The 16,285-nt window shown below is 41.8% G+C and overlaps 2 protein-coding genes across 2 annotated transcripts; one reads left to right on the top strand and one right to left on the bottom strand.

Moving 5' to 3' along the window:
* Nucleotides 1-4,056: 4,056 nt before the first annotated feature.
* creb3l4 (cAMP responsive element binding protein 3 like 4) lies at nucleotides 4,057-10,370 on the bottom strand. The gene is made up of 10 exons (XM_088999560.1): nucleotides 10,178-10,370; nucleotides 9,395-9,496; nucleotides 9,139-9,322; nucleotides 7,450-7,544; nucleotides 7,295-7,384; nucleotides 7,128-7,234; nucleotides 5,510-5,578; nucleotides 4,820-4,904; nucleotides 4,651-4,744; nucleotides 4,057-4,533 (listed from the first exon to the last, which is right to left on the bottom strand). Exons 2-10 carry the CDS (start codon nucleotides 9,491-9,493, stop codon nucleotides 4,289-4,291), a joined length of 1,068 nt encoding a protein of 355 aa, XP_088855686.1. The 5' UTR covers nucleotides 9,494-9,496; nucleotides 10,178-10,370; the 3' UTR covers nucleotides 4,057-4,288.
* Nucleotides 10,371-10,839: 469 nt separating this feature from the next.
* On the top strand, nucleotides 10,840-15,876 carry LOC148896979 (zinc transporter ZIP1-like). The gene is made up of 4 exons (XM_088998657.1): nucleotides 10,840-11,015; nucleotides 12,494-12,694; nucleotides 12,772-12,902; nucleotides 14,298-15,876. The coding sequence occupies exons 2-4, from the start codon at nucleotides 12,574-12,576 to the stop codon at nucleotides 14,931-14,933; spliced, it is 888 nt and encodes a 295-aa protein (XP_088854783.1). The 5' UTR covers nucleotides 10,840-11,015; nucleotides 12,494-12,573; the 3' UTR covers nucleotides 14,934-15,876.
* Nucleotides 15,877-16,285: the final 409 nt, after the last annotated feature.

Here is a 16,285-nt window from a genome sequence, read left to right as displayed (position 1 = left end):
AGGCAGCAGACGCAGCGGCAGCAGCAAACCAGGAGGAAGCCAAGCAAGCAAGCAAGGGAGGGACTGGACTGGAGGAGGGTCAACGGGAGGAAATGAGACAGCCACGACAAAAAGAAAAGATAAAGATAAATAACAAATGGGAGGAAATGAGATGCTCAGAAAAGATACGTTTGTTCACCATAATAGTAAATATTACGCTCATAATTACACGATGTTATCAATCCGGCGCACAATCAATCGTCCTCATATTTTGCGATGATTCTGTCTAGTTGTCGATATGTTATATGGCTTTGACAACACTTGTTTATTTAAATGTAAAATGAGATATCAGACACATCATTGTCATTATATTTTTTAGTATTGGACATAAAGTCTCATCAGTGCTGCCATACGTCAACACACACGTGCTCCTGCCGGCATGTCACGTGACACCTCCCATGTGGATATTACATACATGTACGATTCATATGACACTTTCCGGTTGTATCACTTTATTTGTCCTACATCGTGAAAAAATAAGCCCTCTTGAAAACAGCACAAACTACACAGGATACACTTGACAATGCCAAAACACTATTTTTGTCTTAGTGAAACTCATTAACTCCTTCAACACATCTCTTTAGAAACAAGATGGTGCCAAAGCACCATTTTTCCTTAATGAAACTCCCAAATTCACTTCAACAGTTCGCTGCCTCCAAAAATATCACAATAAGATGTGAATACATCACTTTTACTTAAAAGAAAACACTCAACTAACTCCAACATAGCTCATGACTACAAGATGCCACAAGATGGTGGCAAAACAGTATCTTTAACGAAATGAAATTCCTCAACTCAATGCACAATAGTTCCTTGCTGTCAAGATTGGATCGGATTGGATTAGCCTTTATTCGTCTCGCAGTGGTGAAATTTACATTTCACAGCAGCAAAGTGGTGAAAGTAAGAGGAAAGGAAAGGAAGAAGTCGAAAAACAAAATACAGGAGCTCCTGTAAAGGCAGCCACTCTTGCAGCACCATCTTGAAGTAAAAAAAAAAAGTGAAATAAATAATGTGATACAACACCAAAGACACAGTAATTCAATTTTAAGCACTTTCTGCGTCCTCTTTTTTATATGAAGCAGTTCTAGATGAGGATCAAAGCGTCCTTTTCACCAGTGGTGTCATGGTTTAATGTGCACGTCTGCTACAAGCTAAATGTTGAAAGCAAACACAAAGCTGTAGCATCAATTGACGAAAACAGATTGTCTCACATCTCCTGTCCCACATAAATCCGCTTCAATTCCAACCCGCGACAGTTTCACATATGCATTAGCACTTGTCAAAAATGGTCTTCCATTCACTTCAACATAGTTCCTTTACACAAAGATGCCGGCAGATGACACCAAATCAATTATGTGTTCTTTTAATATTTTCACCATCTTGTCACACACGTCACATGACACTTCATGTCAGTCTCCATCCATATACCACAGCTTTGTTTCCAGGGTTGTCGTCGGCAGTTGCTTCGGTTACTCTAGCTACGCAGATGTTACACGCGCGCATGTATGCCTCGACGAGCTTAATTTTGCGCCCAGGTTGTCATCAGCTAAAGGTCACGCAAGGGTGTGCGTGTCAAGTCGAGATGTCCCGATATACATATAGATCCTAGTCTCCGTTACTTAAGCAGACTTATGATGTGTGTGCTCGGTCCTGGCAGGGAGCGCAGGCGCCCCATGTTGCCTGGCTGCTCAATTATTTAATGGTCTTCTATGTAATTACTCCAGCGCACACTCATCATCATCATCATGGAGTGTATATAGAGAAGAGATGAAGGTGTTAAATGATGCATGGCCTTAATTTTCTTAAAAAAAAAAAAACAAATAAAATAAGGAGAAAGGGTGAGTTTAAGGACACCATGAACAAAATGTTTCCCCTTTCAATAAAACACCGTCCTAGCTAGCTACCTTGATATCTACTTTTTACCTATCTTCATTCCTGCCTTACTCGCAAACCTACATTCCTACTTTTCCAACTTGCCATTTATCTTAACCACCTTCTTCTTTATAAAAATTCTTTCTGAACTCTGACCCTAAAGAGCTTCCTTCCTTTAACACATGACTAGCGACCAGTCGTCTTCCCTCCAATCGTAACCTACCAATTTTCTAGACTCCGCTTACCTGCATCGTTCTTTCTACCTATCTCCTGTACCTTCACATTCACCACCATACTACTTATGCTGTTTTCTATCCCATAATCTTTTCGCTAAGCTTTCCTTCCTCCTTCCCTAAAAACGTCCAAAAGCAACAGCGTGTGTGAGGACGTACCGCCATCTTGTGGCTCTTTAAATGCGTTCGTTTGGATATTTCTCATTCCTATCGAACGTTCTTCCCACGTTATTTTATTAGTTCAGTCCGAATGACCCCATCCGAGTGTTCCGGTTATGTGTTTCCTCACGTTTCGTTCAAATTACAGCTGCTTGTGCTTATTGTTCAAATATTTTTCTCTCGGTGTTTTCATTTGGTTGTACAGTAATCCCTTGCTACTTCGCGGTTCGATTATCGCGTCCCCGGATGCATCGCGGATTTTTTTCGAACCAAAAACAAAGCCGCAAATGGCAGCTAAAGTCACTACAGTACTGTAAAACGACAGCAGGTCACAGAGAGCAGCATACAGCATTCATTAGATTTATTATTTTTTAATGTATTCATCCATTTTGTGCCAAAACGGTCATGTAAATGCACAAAACCGAACATTACTTCAGTAACCAAAAATATCGTTTTGATTTGACCACACCTGACAATGACCTGTCTATTTCAGTCATTGTTTTGAGGAGATCATGGAACCATACAGATACATCTTTGCTCAAAAGAAAAAACGGTAACAAGTACCTATTACAATATTCCTCAACCATCATAAATCGTCATCCGAGGCTTCTGTAGGACCCTCGACGCTTTCTGAAACTCAAAGGATAACCGACGTCTCTGGACACGTTGTGTCCATAATTTCTAAAATGGCTTCAAATGAGCGTATTTTACAAAGATTCCACCGCATATCACTATTTTTACGTTTCAAGACTCGCGCTGAATATTCCGGAAGCCTTGTTTTTGAGTTGGTGACGAGTCCACACCCTACATCACTGAAGGAACGCCCCTGACCGAAAAAAGGACACATTGTAGCAGTCCTTCCATCACGTCAATGCATTTTGCTGTACTTGTTTGGTCTGAAAACTTCATGTTGCACCAAAAAGAGGCAGAAGAGGGCGACAAAGCTCCGTGTAAGGAATTAATCAGCCTGTGGAAACGGGCGGATTAATTCCTTACACGGAGCTTGGTTGCCATTTTATGCCTCTTTTTTAGTGCTACATTTCCCCCCCCCCCCTATTGCCTCAAAATGGCACGGAATAAATTCTTTAATCGATTGCAAACATGTATGCTTTCCTCTTCAGAACTATTTGAATCATATTCATAACTGGAGGAGTAACAAGAAAGCATATTCTCCGAATCTGAAGCCATTGTTTTGATTCTTCAGCAAGGCGAGACGTCTTGGGGTGACGCCACGAACAAGAAGGCGGCACCTTCTGAAACTGGCCACTTCCGGGTTCATTTTTTTTGCAGATTTTGGACACTTTAAGTCATTTTTATTGGTGTTTTGCATTTGACTAAAAATATCATACTGCGTGTTTTGGGTATTTTAGATGCTATAAAACGTTTTTCTGATGTCAGTTAGGAAACAAAAAAGTGATGTCGGTTGTCCTTTAACTGATACAGAAGTGCACCTGTAAATATTATACAGTACTGTATATAATGTATATTGATAGTGGACTGTTTACTTTATTGCATTAACGTTTTGTACTGTACTACAAACATTTACTGTGCTTCATAATGCATGTCTTGTACTGTGTTCCACTAAATTTGGCCTTATAAATATTATTTTGTACTCATACACATTTAAAAGACTTTTATCATGTGGATCTTCTTGTATTCTTCCAGGCCATTCACATTGTCTCCTTCTTATCTCCGGTTTCAAAATTCTCAACTACTTTTGTTCTTCTGTTTTTTTTTTCCCACACGCAGAATCCAATGTGCAAACAATTTGTACATTTAATTCAACAAGAACAACATGATGTGACAACAAGCCAGAAAGATGAGCGCCATCTTTTTTTTTCATCAGATAACGTAGAGCTGTCGTCAATCATATTTAGGGAGAGGACTCTCATGTCAGAGTTCATCAAATTGGAAGACCTGAGGATGAGTGGGCGGGGCTTAAAAAAAACAACTCCATTCCAGTTGACACTGATTGTCCAATGTATCTACATCTCATCAGTACGTGGTAACTTGGAGGCAAGCTGAGCGGACGACTCCGAGGAACTATTTCCAGATTGGACACTTTGTGGGACTGTGTTGTTAGATGGAACCTCTTTTAGGTTCTGCTCAACTTCTTGGATATCCACTCCCGATTGGATGACCTCCGACACCACCGACGAGTCCGACGAGAGAGTTTCATCAGACAGTGGCAGCGAGGAGGCAAAGTCAGTCAAGATGTTTCTGGAAAGCACTGAAAAGACATCACAGAGAAATGTACAGTTGGGGGTGCACCGAGCACAAGCAGGAAGTGATGTCAAAAGGAAGTAAGAAGAGGTACAGGAAGTGATACTGGCGGATGTGTACTCACCTCCAGTGGGCCGGTCGTCGTCATCTGTAGACAAGCGGCGGGTGAACGGGCTCAAACTGGGGAGCATGATCAAACTCAACGAGATGAAGATGATCTAAAACACACACGCACACACAATTTTTTAAAAATGAGTGTGCATACATGTTTACATGCACATGTATGTACATACCAGTAGGCATGTGCTGGTCTGTGCTCCCTTGCTCACTGAGTGTTTGACCAGAGACTGGAGGTGGCGCAGCTGAGTCAGTAGAGACCTCAAAACAATCACACATGTGCATGTGTAAGCAAGGGTGTGTGTGTGTGTGTTTGTATGACTAGTCTTGTGAGGACCACTAACATTTTAGACCATACGTAGTGAGGACCTTAGGGCCGGTCCTCACAAGTTTTTCATTCTAAAGGGTCTATATATGCATCTGTTAAAGTTTCAGAGAGGTCCTCACAAATTCATCCAAAATGATTTTTCTTTGGTGTGTATTTTCATTTCACTTGGATACACACACTTTTTACTCACTGTGTGTGTTTATGTGTGTGTGTGTGGTTAATAAGAGGAACAAGTTCATACCACAAAAAGTAAAACGATATTTTAACCAAATTCATTACAGGGGTGAGGACTTTGAATGTACCCATTCAGAAAACTCACTCCTGCTGTTATTTCAGTTTCAAGTACACTTTTTATTTCTTTGTTTTTAAAGAAGTTGAAGTGTGAAATGAGGTGACATTTAGTGTTCAAATGTAACACTCGTTCTCTAAACTTATCAGCAACGGTGGTCCTCACTCCTTATCTGGAATTATCCGGACCTCACAAAACTTTTGAAACAGAAACGTGTGTGCGTGTGTGTGTGGGTGGGGGTGCTCTTACAAGTTGTGTTTCTCCAGCTGCTCCACTTTCTTCTGCAGATCTTTGTTCTGCGCCGAGCACAATGCCGCCCTGCCAGCAACACATTTGTACGTACACACAGAAACACACATACACTTCTCAGTTTGCTCTGCAGGTGAACTCAACTTATTTCTTGTTTTAATGATCACGTGACGACTATTCTGCACACTGCAAGAATCAAAACAAGGGCGCGGAAAATCTACTGGACTCTCGGCACCCTGGCCACCACCTTTTCCAAGGACTCCCCTCAGGCAGGCGCTACCTTCCCCCATCGCCATTAACTCTCAATAAACAGTCACCCAAATAGAACTGTATCGTGCCTCTTTGCAATTTTTTTATGATGATACTAGTGCAGCGTGTTCTACCGGAGACAAATTCCTTGTGTGTTCTACATACAGTGATACCTCGGTTTACGAACCCTTTGGCTTGCGAACTTTTCGGTTTGCGAACGATAAATGTATGAAAATTTTACCTTGGCATAGGAACTATTTTCGGGATACACATGGAGCGCCACAATGAGTGATGTGTCGTTCGCGAACGAGCCCGTTCTCCGAACAAGAAAATGGCAGCCGACTGTTTTTGTCCTCTATTACCCGCCCCCAGTCTTCGGTTAAAGCCACGTCATTGGTCAAGAATTGAGCAGTGAGGGTGCAGGTTTACAGACAGAGAGAGAGTGAGGCCATTCTCCAAAAAGAAAATGGCAGCCAACTTTTTTTGTCCTCTGTCCCGTCCCCCCCCCCCCCCCCCCCCCCCAGTCTTCGGTTAAAGCCACGTGATTGGTCAAGAACGCAGCAGTGAGGGGAGGTGGTTTAAACATTAAAGAGACAGGCAGACGACAGTGAGAGAGTGAGAAAATGGATACAGAGCAGTGAAATTTGGACTCATTTCAACTATAATAGTTCAAAGGCAGAGTGTAGAGTGCAAGGTTAAAATTCCCATCAATCAGGCTCCACAAATAAACCGCACAAGCCATCTGTACACTTGATGCAAAAAGCTATCAAACCAGCTAAACAGAACACAATTGATGAGGAACAAGGTCAAATTATTGCAGAGAAAGCACCTACAAGGGATCATTCCTCGAGATGGTGAAAGAAGAAGGTTACGTTACTCATCAAGTGTTTAATGCTGATAAAACCGGCCACTCCGTTCCATCAAGCCATCAATGACCATCACAAAGGTAAATAAAACCACTTTATTATACAGTACAGTTTATTTCTTTAATTATAATACCATAGCACATTTATTATGCATAAAATAAGGTATATTTTGTGTAGTTTTAAGGCTCAGAAAATTAGAAAGTAGAAAATTATGTTTTATGGGGACCTGGGAACGGATTATTCTCATTTTAATAGTTTCCTACTGGAAATTAATTTTTGGGATACACACTTTTCGCCTCACACACACTGTCTGGGAACCAATTAAGTTCGTAAGCCAAGGTATCACTGTACATATCTATGTTCTCAAAAGTTCACCACCATTTTGAGCATGTATCCTTTTATTGTAGATCTAGCTAGCCTAGATCTATCCATTCAAGCCTGCGATTAGCCGTCTGTTAACCGTTGTTAGCGAGGGCGTGGCTGCGATTAGCAAGTGAAGTAACCTGTCCTCCAGGTCGTCAATGAACTCCTTCCTGCGCCGACGACTGTCCTGCGCCGACTGCTTGTTGCGGATTTTCCGCCGAACTTTCTTCAGGACGCGCTCCTCGGCCTGTCGGCAAAGGTTAAGGGTCAATTTGGGAAGTGCTATAAAGTCGGGCTCACGTCTGACCTTGGTGAGAGGAAGTTTGTTGGGCAAGGACACACCCTCCTGACTCAGTAGCTTTTCCTCTTCCGCCGTCAGATGTAGAGTGCCATTCGCCTAACGCACCCAAAAGTCAAAAACATTGAAAAATGGACACACATATGGGTTTTACTCGTGTTTACCTCTTGGTCAGCAGGCATGCCGAAATGCTCTTGTCCTAGCGGCAGCTCACTGACAACACAGGCGTCAGACAGGAAGTGATGTGAGCTCCATGGCTCTGCGAAAGAAACACATTTAGTATCTTTCAGCATGCGCAATCGCCACTATGTTCAGAATAAATCAGGATTTCTTACCTTGATTGGGGATTTTTAGATAGACAACCGCAAAGGTTTTCAAAGGCGCATATACAGACGCCCCCCAACTTACGAACGAGACACGTTCCGAACGGTCGTTCGTAAGGTGAATTCGTTCATAAGTTGCTTCAGTGCGGAATGCATGTTTAAGGCTTATAGTATATTTAAAGGACAATCGACGTCTCCAGACAAGTTGTGTCCATAATTTGTAAAATGGCTTCACATGACTGGGCGTATTTTAATAAGATTCCACCGCATATCGCTATACAGTAAAGTCTCGTTATATCGATATTCAAGGGAGTCCGAAAAAATATCGATATAACCGGGACTATCGATATATCCGACCCTGTTTGCATGTAATTTTCTCCGTGCGTGCATAGAAATAGTATCGATATAACCGGGACTATCGATATATCCGATATCGATATAATGAGACTTTACTGTATTTTACGTTTTAAGACTCGCGCTGAACATTCAGGAAGTCTTGTTTTTGAGTTGGTGACGGACGAGTCCGTACGTGACGTCAGAAAAGGACCGCCTCCTCACTGTAAAAAAGACGCATTGTAGCGTCTTTCATCACGTCTATGTATTTTTCTGTACTGTTTTTTTAAACCATGTCTTACACCCAAAAGCCGCCAGGAGAGGGAGGCAAACTCCATGGAAAGAAATCACTGTGGAAACGAGCTGATTCACTGAGCGTCGCCATTTTTTGATTCTTTTTGAGACACCCCCCCACCCGTTTGCCTCAAAATGGCCCAAATAAATTATTTAATCGATTGCAAACATGTATGCTTTGCTCATCAGGACTATTTGAATCATATTCGTCACGAAAGGGGGGCGGGACTCAGGAAGTCTTGTTTTTGAATTGATGACAATGTTTGACGTGATGTCACGTCTGGAACGCCCCTGAGCGAGAATGCGACACACAATGCATTTTGGGTACTTTTTTTGGTCTGAAAACTTCATGTTGATGGCGAAATTAGAAGGAAAACACATAAATAATGCGATGGTGAATCGTTGTGTGTTGCACCCAGACTACTCTTTGATACTAGTTGACACAAATTCCCAGGAGACCAATCAGCCCATTTCCAATGGAGCTTGGGCGCCATTTTGTGCATTTTCTGGGACGCTACATTGGAGTCCTGACGGTGCGAATTGATACGGAAGGACTTCTTTGATCGATTGCAAACATTTATGCTTTCCTCTTCAGAACTATTTGAATCATATTCATAACTGGATGAGTAACAAGAAACCATCTTCTCCGAATCTGAAGCCATTGTTTTGATTCTAGAGCAAGGCAAGACGTCTTGGCGTGATGTCACAAATAAGGGGGCGGGACCTACTGAAACTCGCCATTTCTGGGGTCATTTTGAAGTAGTTTTTGGACACTTTAATTTTCAAATCATTTTATTGGTGTTTTGCATTTGACTAAAAATATCAGCCTGTGTATTTTGGGTATTTTAGATGCTATAAAACATTTTGCTGATTCCCATCACAACCGGAGTCACACATTCTCACCAAGTTGGATGGCGATGACATCCACCTGTTGATCCCCCTCCTCGCTGCTGAGATCATACACCAGTTGGTAAACAGGGGCTTGGGCGATGGGGTCCTCATTCCCCGACGACGGCCCACCGTTGCCAAGCACGTCGTTGGGGTCCACAGCATGGAGGACATCTTCCGATTCACTGTCGCTCAGCATCTAGGTTTCAATGGACGGGGATTGTACATCGGAAGCAAACATCACATGACTCAATGGGGGGGCGACACTCACGGAATCCTGTGGGGGTCTCTCGGTGAGGGCCATGGTCACTTTCTGGTGGCAGCTGGGTGATGCTGTGTCGCCGTGGATATGAGCCTTTTCTGCATCCATTGCCTGGAAGAGATGTTGAAGGAAATATGACAAATGGTGAGAGTCGCCCTTTTTACTTCGTGCAGTATTTGCCATTCACTCCATTTCCTCATCTTCTTTCACAACTGTGACACATTTTGTACTACCACCAAGTGTAGTTTTAAGGAAAATAATCAAATCTCTTCTACTTTTCCTTCCGGCTTTTCCCTTCAGTGGTCGCCACAGCGAATCAGTGTGCTCCATCTAACCCGGTTTTGTGCATCCTCATCTCTCACACTAGCTACCTTCATGTCCTCTTAGACAAAATCCATAAACCTCCTCTTAGGTCTTCCACTCGGTCTCCTGCCTGGCAGGAAAATAATCAAATAGTGGGGTAAAAAAAAAAAAAAAAAAAACAAACAAAACAAAAGGAACGATAAAGACAATTAGAAAACGAGTAAAGCAGAAAAGGAGAGATGAGAGCAAACATTGGCAAGTATATCCTGTTCCGGATAGGAAAAGCAAACACCCCAAGTACAAGTAACACGTTGCGGTATTCTTTCTGATTTTTTTGGGTTGTTTTTACCCCGTAAACTCGGATGTGATGATCAGGTTTTCTTTATTTACACGCTCGTACATACATTTGAAGTAAACCACAATGGTGCCACTGAATCAATTCAAAGTAACAAACTCTGTAATTTAACCCCAAACAAGCAAAACACTCACCGAGGTGCCGTCACATGCGGCGGCTGCACATTACAAAGTTTTCCAAAGTTAACTGGCGGTACTTTACAAACACCAACAAGAAACAGACAAACACTTTTCCCAAAGTTGAAAACAGTCCAAAGTTTCGCTTGCCCTCGACGTGAAAACTCCAATTGGCTTCAATTCGCTTCAGCCTCCTTTTCTTCTTCGTTGTCTTTTCCCCCTCAACTGCTGCACTATGGAGACAAGCACTTTATGTTTCTCCCTGCGTCCATTTGAGGAACCGCAACCAAACCTCACGCAAATGATGTGAGGACATTTTCGTCACCAAGTCGAAAAAAAAACAAGTTCATATTGAAATCATTCATGGTAACACGTAGAGTTTAGGAAATTTAGAATTTCTCAAAAGCAATCGACATTTAGTACACTTACCTTACCGCTTTTTTATCAATAATTTCTATCGTCATTTCGAGAATTTTGTGATTAGTGTTGCTTTAAAAAATACAGTAATATTTTCACTGAAAGCCAATATACAATAATATTGTTATATTTGCAGAGGAGACAACAAAACAATAAAAGCAGTTAACGGAGGCAAAGCACTAATAGCTTTTATTTTGACAATCGGAAATACAATGCCCGTTTACGGGAACTTGACATCTTCCGGAATCGAAATGGGAAATGGCATCAGCTGATCGGAATTGACTCAGTTCCCGGAGCAACGAGGACACCACAAGAAAAAAAGAAAGAAAAGAAAACCAACCATGGAATAACACTTTTTTGACTTCGTGACAAGAAGGTTTCACTTCCTGACGGAACGTTTGGTCAAAGTTTTCACGTTGGGATTCGGTGACTTTAGCGGGTAAGTTATTTTCCTGGCTCCAGCGTGATCACGTGACTCTGGTTCGCTTTTGCAACGTTGGGAATACTGACGCGAATGTTTTTTCTTTTCTATTTTCAAGACATTTCTATTTCTCATTTATGGGCTGGGGTAGCTGTTAAAATTGTGAAGTTGTTATATTACTTGACCAACATTTGTCATTTATGAGAATAAAGTCAGAATGTAGGGCCGAAAAATGTCATTCTTGAGCTGTAAAATTAAATATTACAGGCAAAAAATATATATATTTTATCGAAAATTAAATGTAAGTTTTGATTCAATAAAAATGGCCATCACCGGAAAGTAGAAGAACCAAAATCTAAGTTTGAAAATAGATGATTGTATCCAAGTGGAATACAACAGAACTGATAAATTATTCTACTCTATTTATCTAATTATTTATTGTTTATTTGTTTATTTATTTGTGTCATTAAGACTGAGGACATGATAGAGAATAATCCGTTTTCATATTAAAAAGTTTCATGCTGTTATATGCTTAGTGTGTGACTCAAATACACGATTGAAGCACAGACAACCTGGGCTCAATCAGGTCAACAGACACAGCAAGTTAAACTGTCATCTTCATCAGCTCTAAGAGATCCGGCCTTGGACAGAATTTAGGACTTGAGATACTCCTTTATCACCGAAGCAATTTACGACTTAAAACTCCTTCACAGGAAGAGCTCATTAGCCAGGTTATAAATTTATGGAATTTATGTTTATTGCTTACAGCTGTTCGCGCTCAGAACATTCCAGGGGTGTCGTATTCTAATCAAGAAAACTATGTTCTACTAATGTATCGCTTAAATTTCCATTTGCTCTCAATAAATAGCTTGGCAAAGGGCTGCAGAATTCAGGCGTCCGTCATGAATTGCTGTGTTTCCTGCCGGCAGTAGGGACAATCTTTCTGGGTCCGAGCCTTCATCCACAGTGTCCGATCGAACATCTCTGACAGGACATTAATTAACTCATGAATAAACAGTGTAAATGCACCAAATTTTAGCAGAAATGCTAGTTATCAGTTACCCAACGCGTTTTTTTTCACTTGTCAATCTAATTCAACATACAAGGGAAGAGACAAACACACACAATATAGGGTAGCCCAATGGCGAGATAATGAGGACGGTAGGTAACAAGACATCTTGACTTATTACACAAGTAAAGGTTGTCATGTGATATTTCTGTTCCAAATATAGAAAGGATGGAAGAAAAGAACAAAGCAAGGAAGGAAACAACAGGAGTCATCATATTGTTTGTGTTGCTTTTTAAAGAAAAAAAAAAATCTAAGGCGTACACTTGACCTTTCACCTGAAATAGCATTGATGACTCGAAATGGAGCATCAAGTCTGCGCTTCATAGCAGAAAGCGTACACTAATATAACTTGGCAGAAAATAAATAGTAACATTAAAACGATAACAAAAGCAATTGCAGACCGGCTCACGTGACATTTCCTTCTCAGTCAAGAGTGTCGATGATGGCCGCTACGTTTTCCGCCGCCATCTTTGTCTGACATCGGCGTGGGGAACGTCATCCTCTAACATGGCCGCCTTGGCTGCGAAGATGTTGGCGCTGGTGACCTTGCTGACCGTCACCATGATCAGCGGTCTGGTGCCCCTTTGCCTGGTACAGGGGGTGGGGCCTTGGGCCTTCGGCGGCTCAGGTGAGGAAGTTCAAGCGTGTCGCTTACGTGTCAACGACATCAACTGTCAATTTGATGGCGCTTGTTTTTGTTGGCAGCTTGTCGTAGGCGCGCGCAGGCTCTGATGAACAGTTTTGGGGCCGGCGTGTTTCTTGCCACGTGTCTTTTGGACCTTCTCCCGGATTATTTTAACGGCTTCGGTGACGTCGTCGCCCATGCCGGACTTACGGTAAGCATGCCTGTACAAATAATAATAATAATAATAATAATAATAATAATAATAATAATAATAATAATAATACATTTCATTTCTAAGTGCCTTTCAAAACTTTCAAGGCCACTTTACAGTCACAAAATCGTTTTTTCTGCGGGTGAGCAGCGGCAGTCACATGCCTGGTGCATGTGACTGTTCACTCAACCCAGACGTAACTCAAATAGATAGAACGCTAGCTAGCTAGCTAACAGATAGCCAGTTAGCTAACTAGCTAGATAGCCATATAGCTAATAAATAGCCAGCTACATAGCTAGCTAGCTAGACAGATTTTCCGGTGTATAAGGCGCACCCAAAAGCCTTGATTTTTTTTTTCCAAAGATAACCCTGCGCCTCATACCCAGGTGCGCCTTATATGTGAAGTAGTGTGTAACCCCAGCCTCTACTATAGTGTCTTATAATGTGGTGTACCTTATACTTGGAAAACCTTTATATATTGTTAGGTTAGAATATTACAAGCTAATACTAGCATTAACTGTTACTGTTAATCTTTTAATAATTTTTAACGGAATTAAATATTTACCTTATTGCGCAACATTTGAACCTAACAATTGGCGTGTTCGTTGTGATATACAGTAAAGTCTCGTTATATCGATATTCTCGGGAGTCCGAAAAAATATCGATATATCCGACCCTGCGCGCATGTAATTTTCTCCTTGCGTTCATAGAAATAGTATCGTAATAAGCAGTACTATCGATATAACCGATATCGATATAACGAGACTTTACTGTATTTATTGATTTTTTTTAATTTATTCGTAAAACATTTTGTTAGCATATTCAGTCGTTTCATTTTTGGCGTCGATGTTTTAATCCACAGGTGTCAAAGTCAAGGCCCGCGGGCCAAATCCGGCCCGCCACATCATTTTTTTTGGCCCGCGAAAGCAAATCAAACTTGTTAAATTGCATGATGATTGCTAAAATCTGAGCCAAAATGTCATATTTTTGGATGTCAACCACAATAAAAGTCATTATTCTTGACTTCAGATTTGAAAACGAGTTATTCATTAATTTGCTGTGTGCTCTATATGTAATATTTGAAGGGATTTAAACATTCTAATGGGTTCCCCAAATTCATAACGGCCCTCGAGAGGAAACCATAACTGCAATGTGGCCCGCGGGAAAAAATGACTTTGACACCCCTGTTTTAATCCCAAAGTTTGACGTATCAATACTCAGTTCGCGGTTGTTTTACTGATATTTTGACGACTTTTTTGATTTTGTTTCTTTTTTTGAGTTCAGTCTTTTTCAAGCTTTGATGTTTTTATATGATGCCTTTTATGTAACATGTCAAAACGTTGATATTTTGAAATGAATCAAGTGTTTTCTTAACAACGTTGTCGTGGCGCACAGCTCCAGTTCCCGCTAGCGGAGTTCATCGTGGCCATGGGCTTCTTCTTGGTTCTGGTTTTGGAGCAGCTATTCTTGGCCTTCACCGAAGAGCCATCCAATCTGGACCAGGAGGGACGGGGCCTGCTGGCAGACGGCGACGAAAACAAATATCACACGCATGCACGCCCGGCGACTGCGTCGCCATCCGTGTTGCGCGCCTGTGTTTTAGTCTTCTCGTTGTGCCTCCACGCGGTATTCGAGGGGTTAGCGGTTGGTCTGCTGGAGGGCAGCCAGGAAGTGGCGGAGGTATGTGGGCCGCTAGCCATTCACAATAGCGTGTTAGCGCTTAGCCTTGCTTTCACGCTAGGTCACGCCGGGCTACGGCATACGCCGCTAGTTGGTAGCCTGCTGCTCTTTGCCTCCGCCGCACCGATAGGCGTGGGCGCAGGCGCCATCTTGTCGGAGAACGCTCTATCGCCGCGGGCTGGAGTGGCGCGGAGGACGCTGGAGGGTGCGGGGGCGGGCGCCTTCGTCTACGTCACTTTCATGGAGGTGTTGCCGCAGCAGTTGGGTCGCGGGCGGCGGCGCCTGGCTGAAGTGGCCACCATGTTGTTGGGGTTCACCGCCGTCACCGCTGTGCTCTTTGTCAAAATGTGACCGCTGATGCTGCTCTTCTGACAGGGGGGGCATTTTAATGAAGAACAAGTAAAAAAAATATTTTAAAGCAACTTGATATGTCTACATATATTTATGTGACATTTAAAGGACAACCGACACCATTTTTTTGTTTTCTAACGTTTTATAACATCTAAAATACCCAAAACACGCAGACTGATATTTTTAGTCAAAACACCAATAAAAATGAGTTTAACTGTCCCAAAACTACATCAAAATGACCTTGGCGATGGCCAGTTTCAGAAGGTCCCGCCCCTTTGTTCATGACGTCACGCCAGGACGTCTTGCCTTGATCTCGAATCGAAACAATGGCTTTAGATTCGGAGAAGATGCTTTCTTGTTACTCATCCAGTTATGAATGATTCAAATAGTTCTGAAGAGGAAAGCATAAATATTTGCAATCGATTAAGTAAGTCCTTCCGTATCAATTCGAGCCGTCAGGACTCCAATGTAGCGTCCCAGAAAATGCACAAGATGGCGCCCAAGCACTGTTGGAAATGGGTTGATTTGTCTGCTGGGAATTCGTGTCAACTAGTATCAAATAGTAGTCTTGGTGCAACACACGATTCACCATCGGATTATTTATGTATTTACCTTCTAATTTCGCCATCAACACGGATCAACACGAAGTTTTCAGACCAAACAAAGTACCCAAAATGCATTGTGTCGCTTTCTTGGTCAGGGGCGTTCCTGACGTGACGTCACATCAGGAACTTAAAAACAAGACTTCCTGAATGTTCAGCGTGAGTCTTAAAACGGAAAATATAGCTATATGCGGTGGAAACTTTGTAAAATACGCTCAGTAGAAGTCATTTGAAGTGATTTTACAAAGTATGGACACAACTTGTCCGGAGGTGTCCGTTGTCCTTTAAATGCCATTGGATAAGAAATTTGTGATTGTTACTGATTAAAAGTAATTTGTTTATTTTGTGTTCATTTTTGTGTCTTGACATTGATAGACAAATATTCACATATATATTCAAATTAAAAAAAATAGAATGCAGTTTGTCGAAGCCAAATCTGAAGCTGCAAAGAAATGGTCTTGGAACCCAAAACTATATTCTTGTGAGCACCGTTTCAAAACGAACCTTTTAATCAAATTTATTTGGTACTCGTCATCAGAAGTCCATCCTCATTCATAGCATAAGGTGATCATTTGTTCATATTCCGCATAAATGTGATTTAAATGTGCTTTGTTGAATTTTAATGGTTTTGTCTACTCTTCGCTGATTGACTGAGACTGAGAGCTTACACGGACATCTTCGCTGATTGGTTCATTTCAGTAACAATACGCTCAATTTTATCCTTCCTCGGAAACACTTGATACATATGAC

Source organism: Hippocampus bargibanti, linkage group LG06, assembly GCF_051943395.1.
Source record: "Hippocampus bargibanti isolate YZ-2025 linkage group LG06, ASM5194339v1, whole genome shotgun sequence".
Classification (NCBI taxonomy): domain Eukaryota; kingdom Metazoa; phylum Chordata; class Actinopteri; order Syngnathiformes; family Syngnathidae; genus Hippocampus; species Hippocampus bargibanti.
The sequence above is the reverse complement of the archived record's forward strand: the minus strand, read 5'-3'. Positions and strand labels throughout refer to the sequence as shown.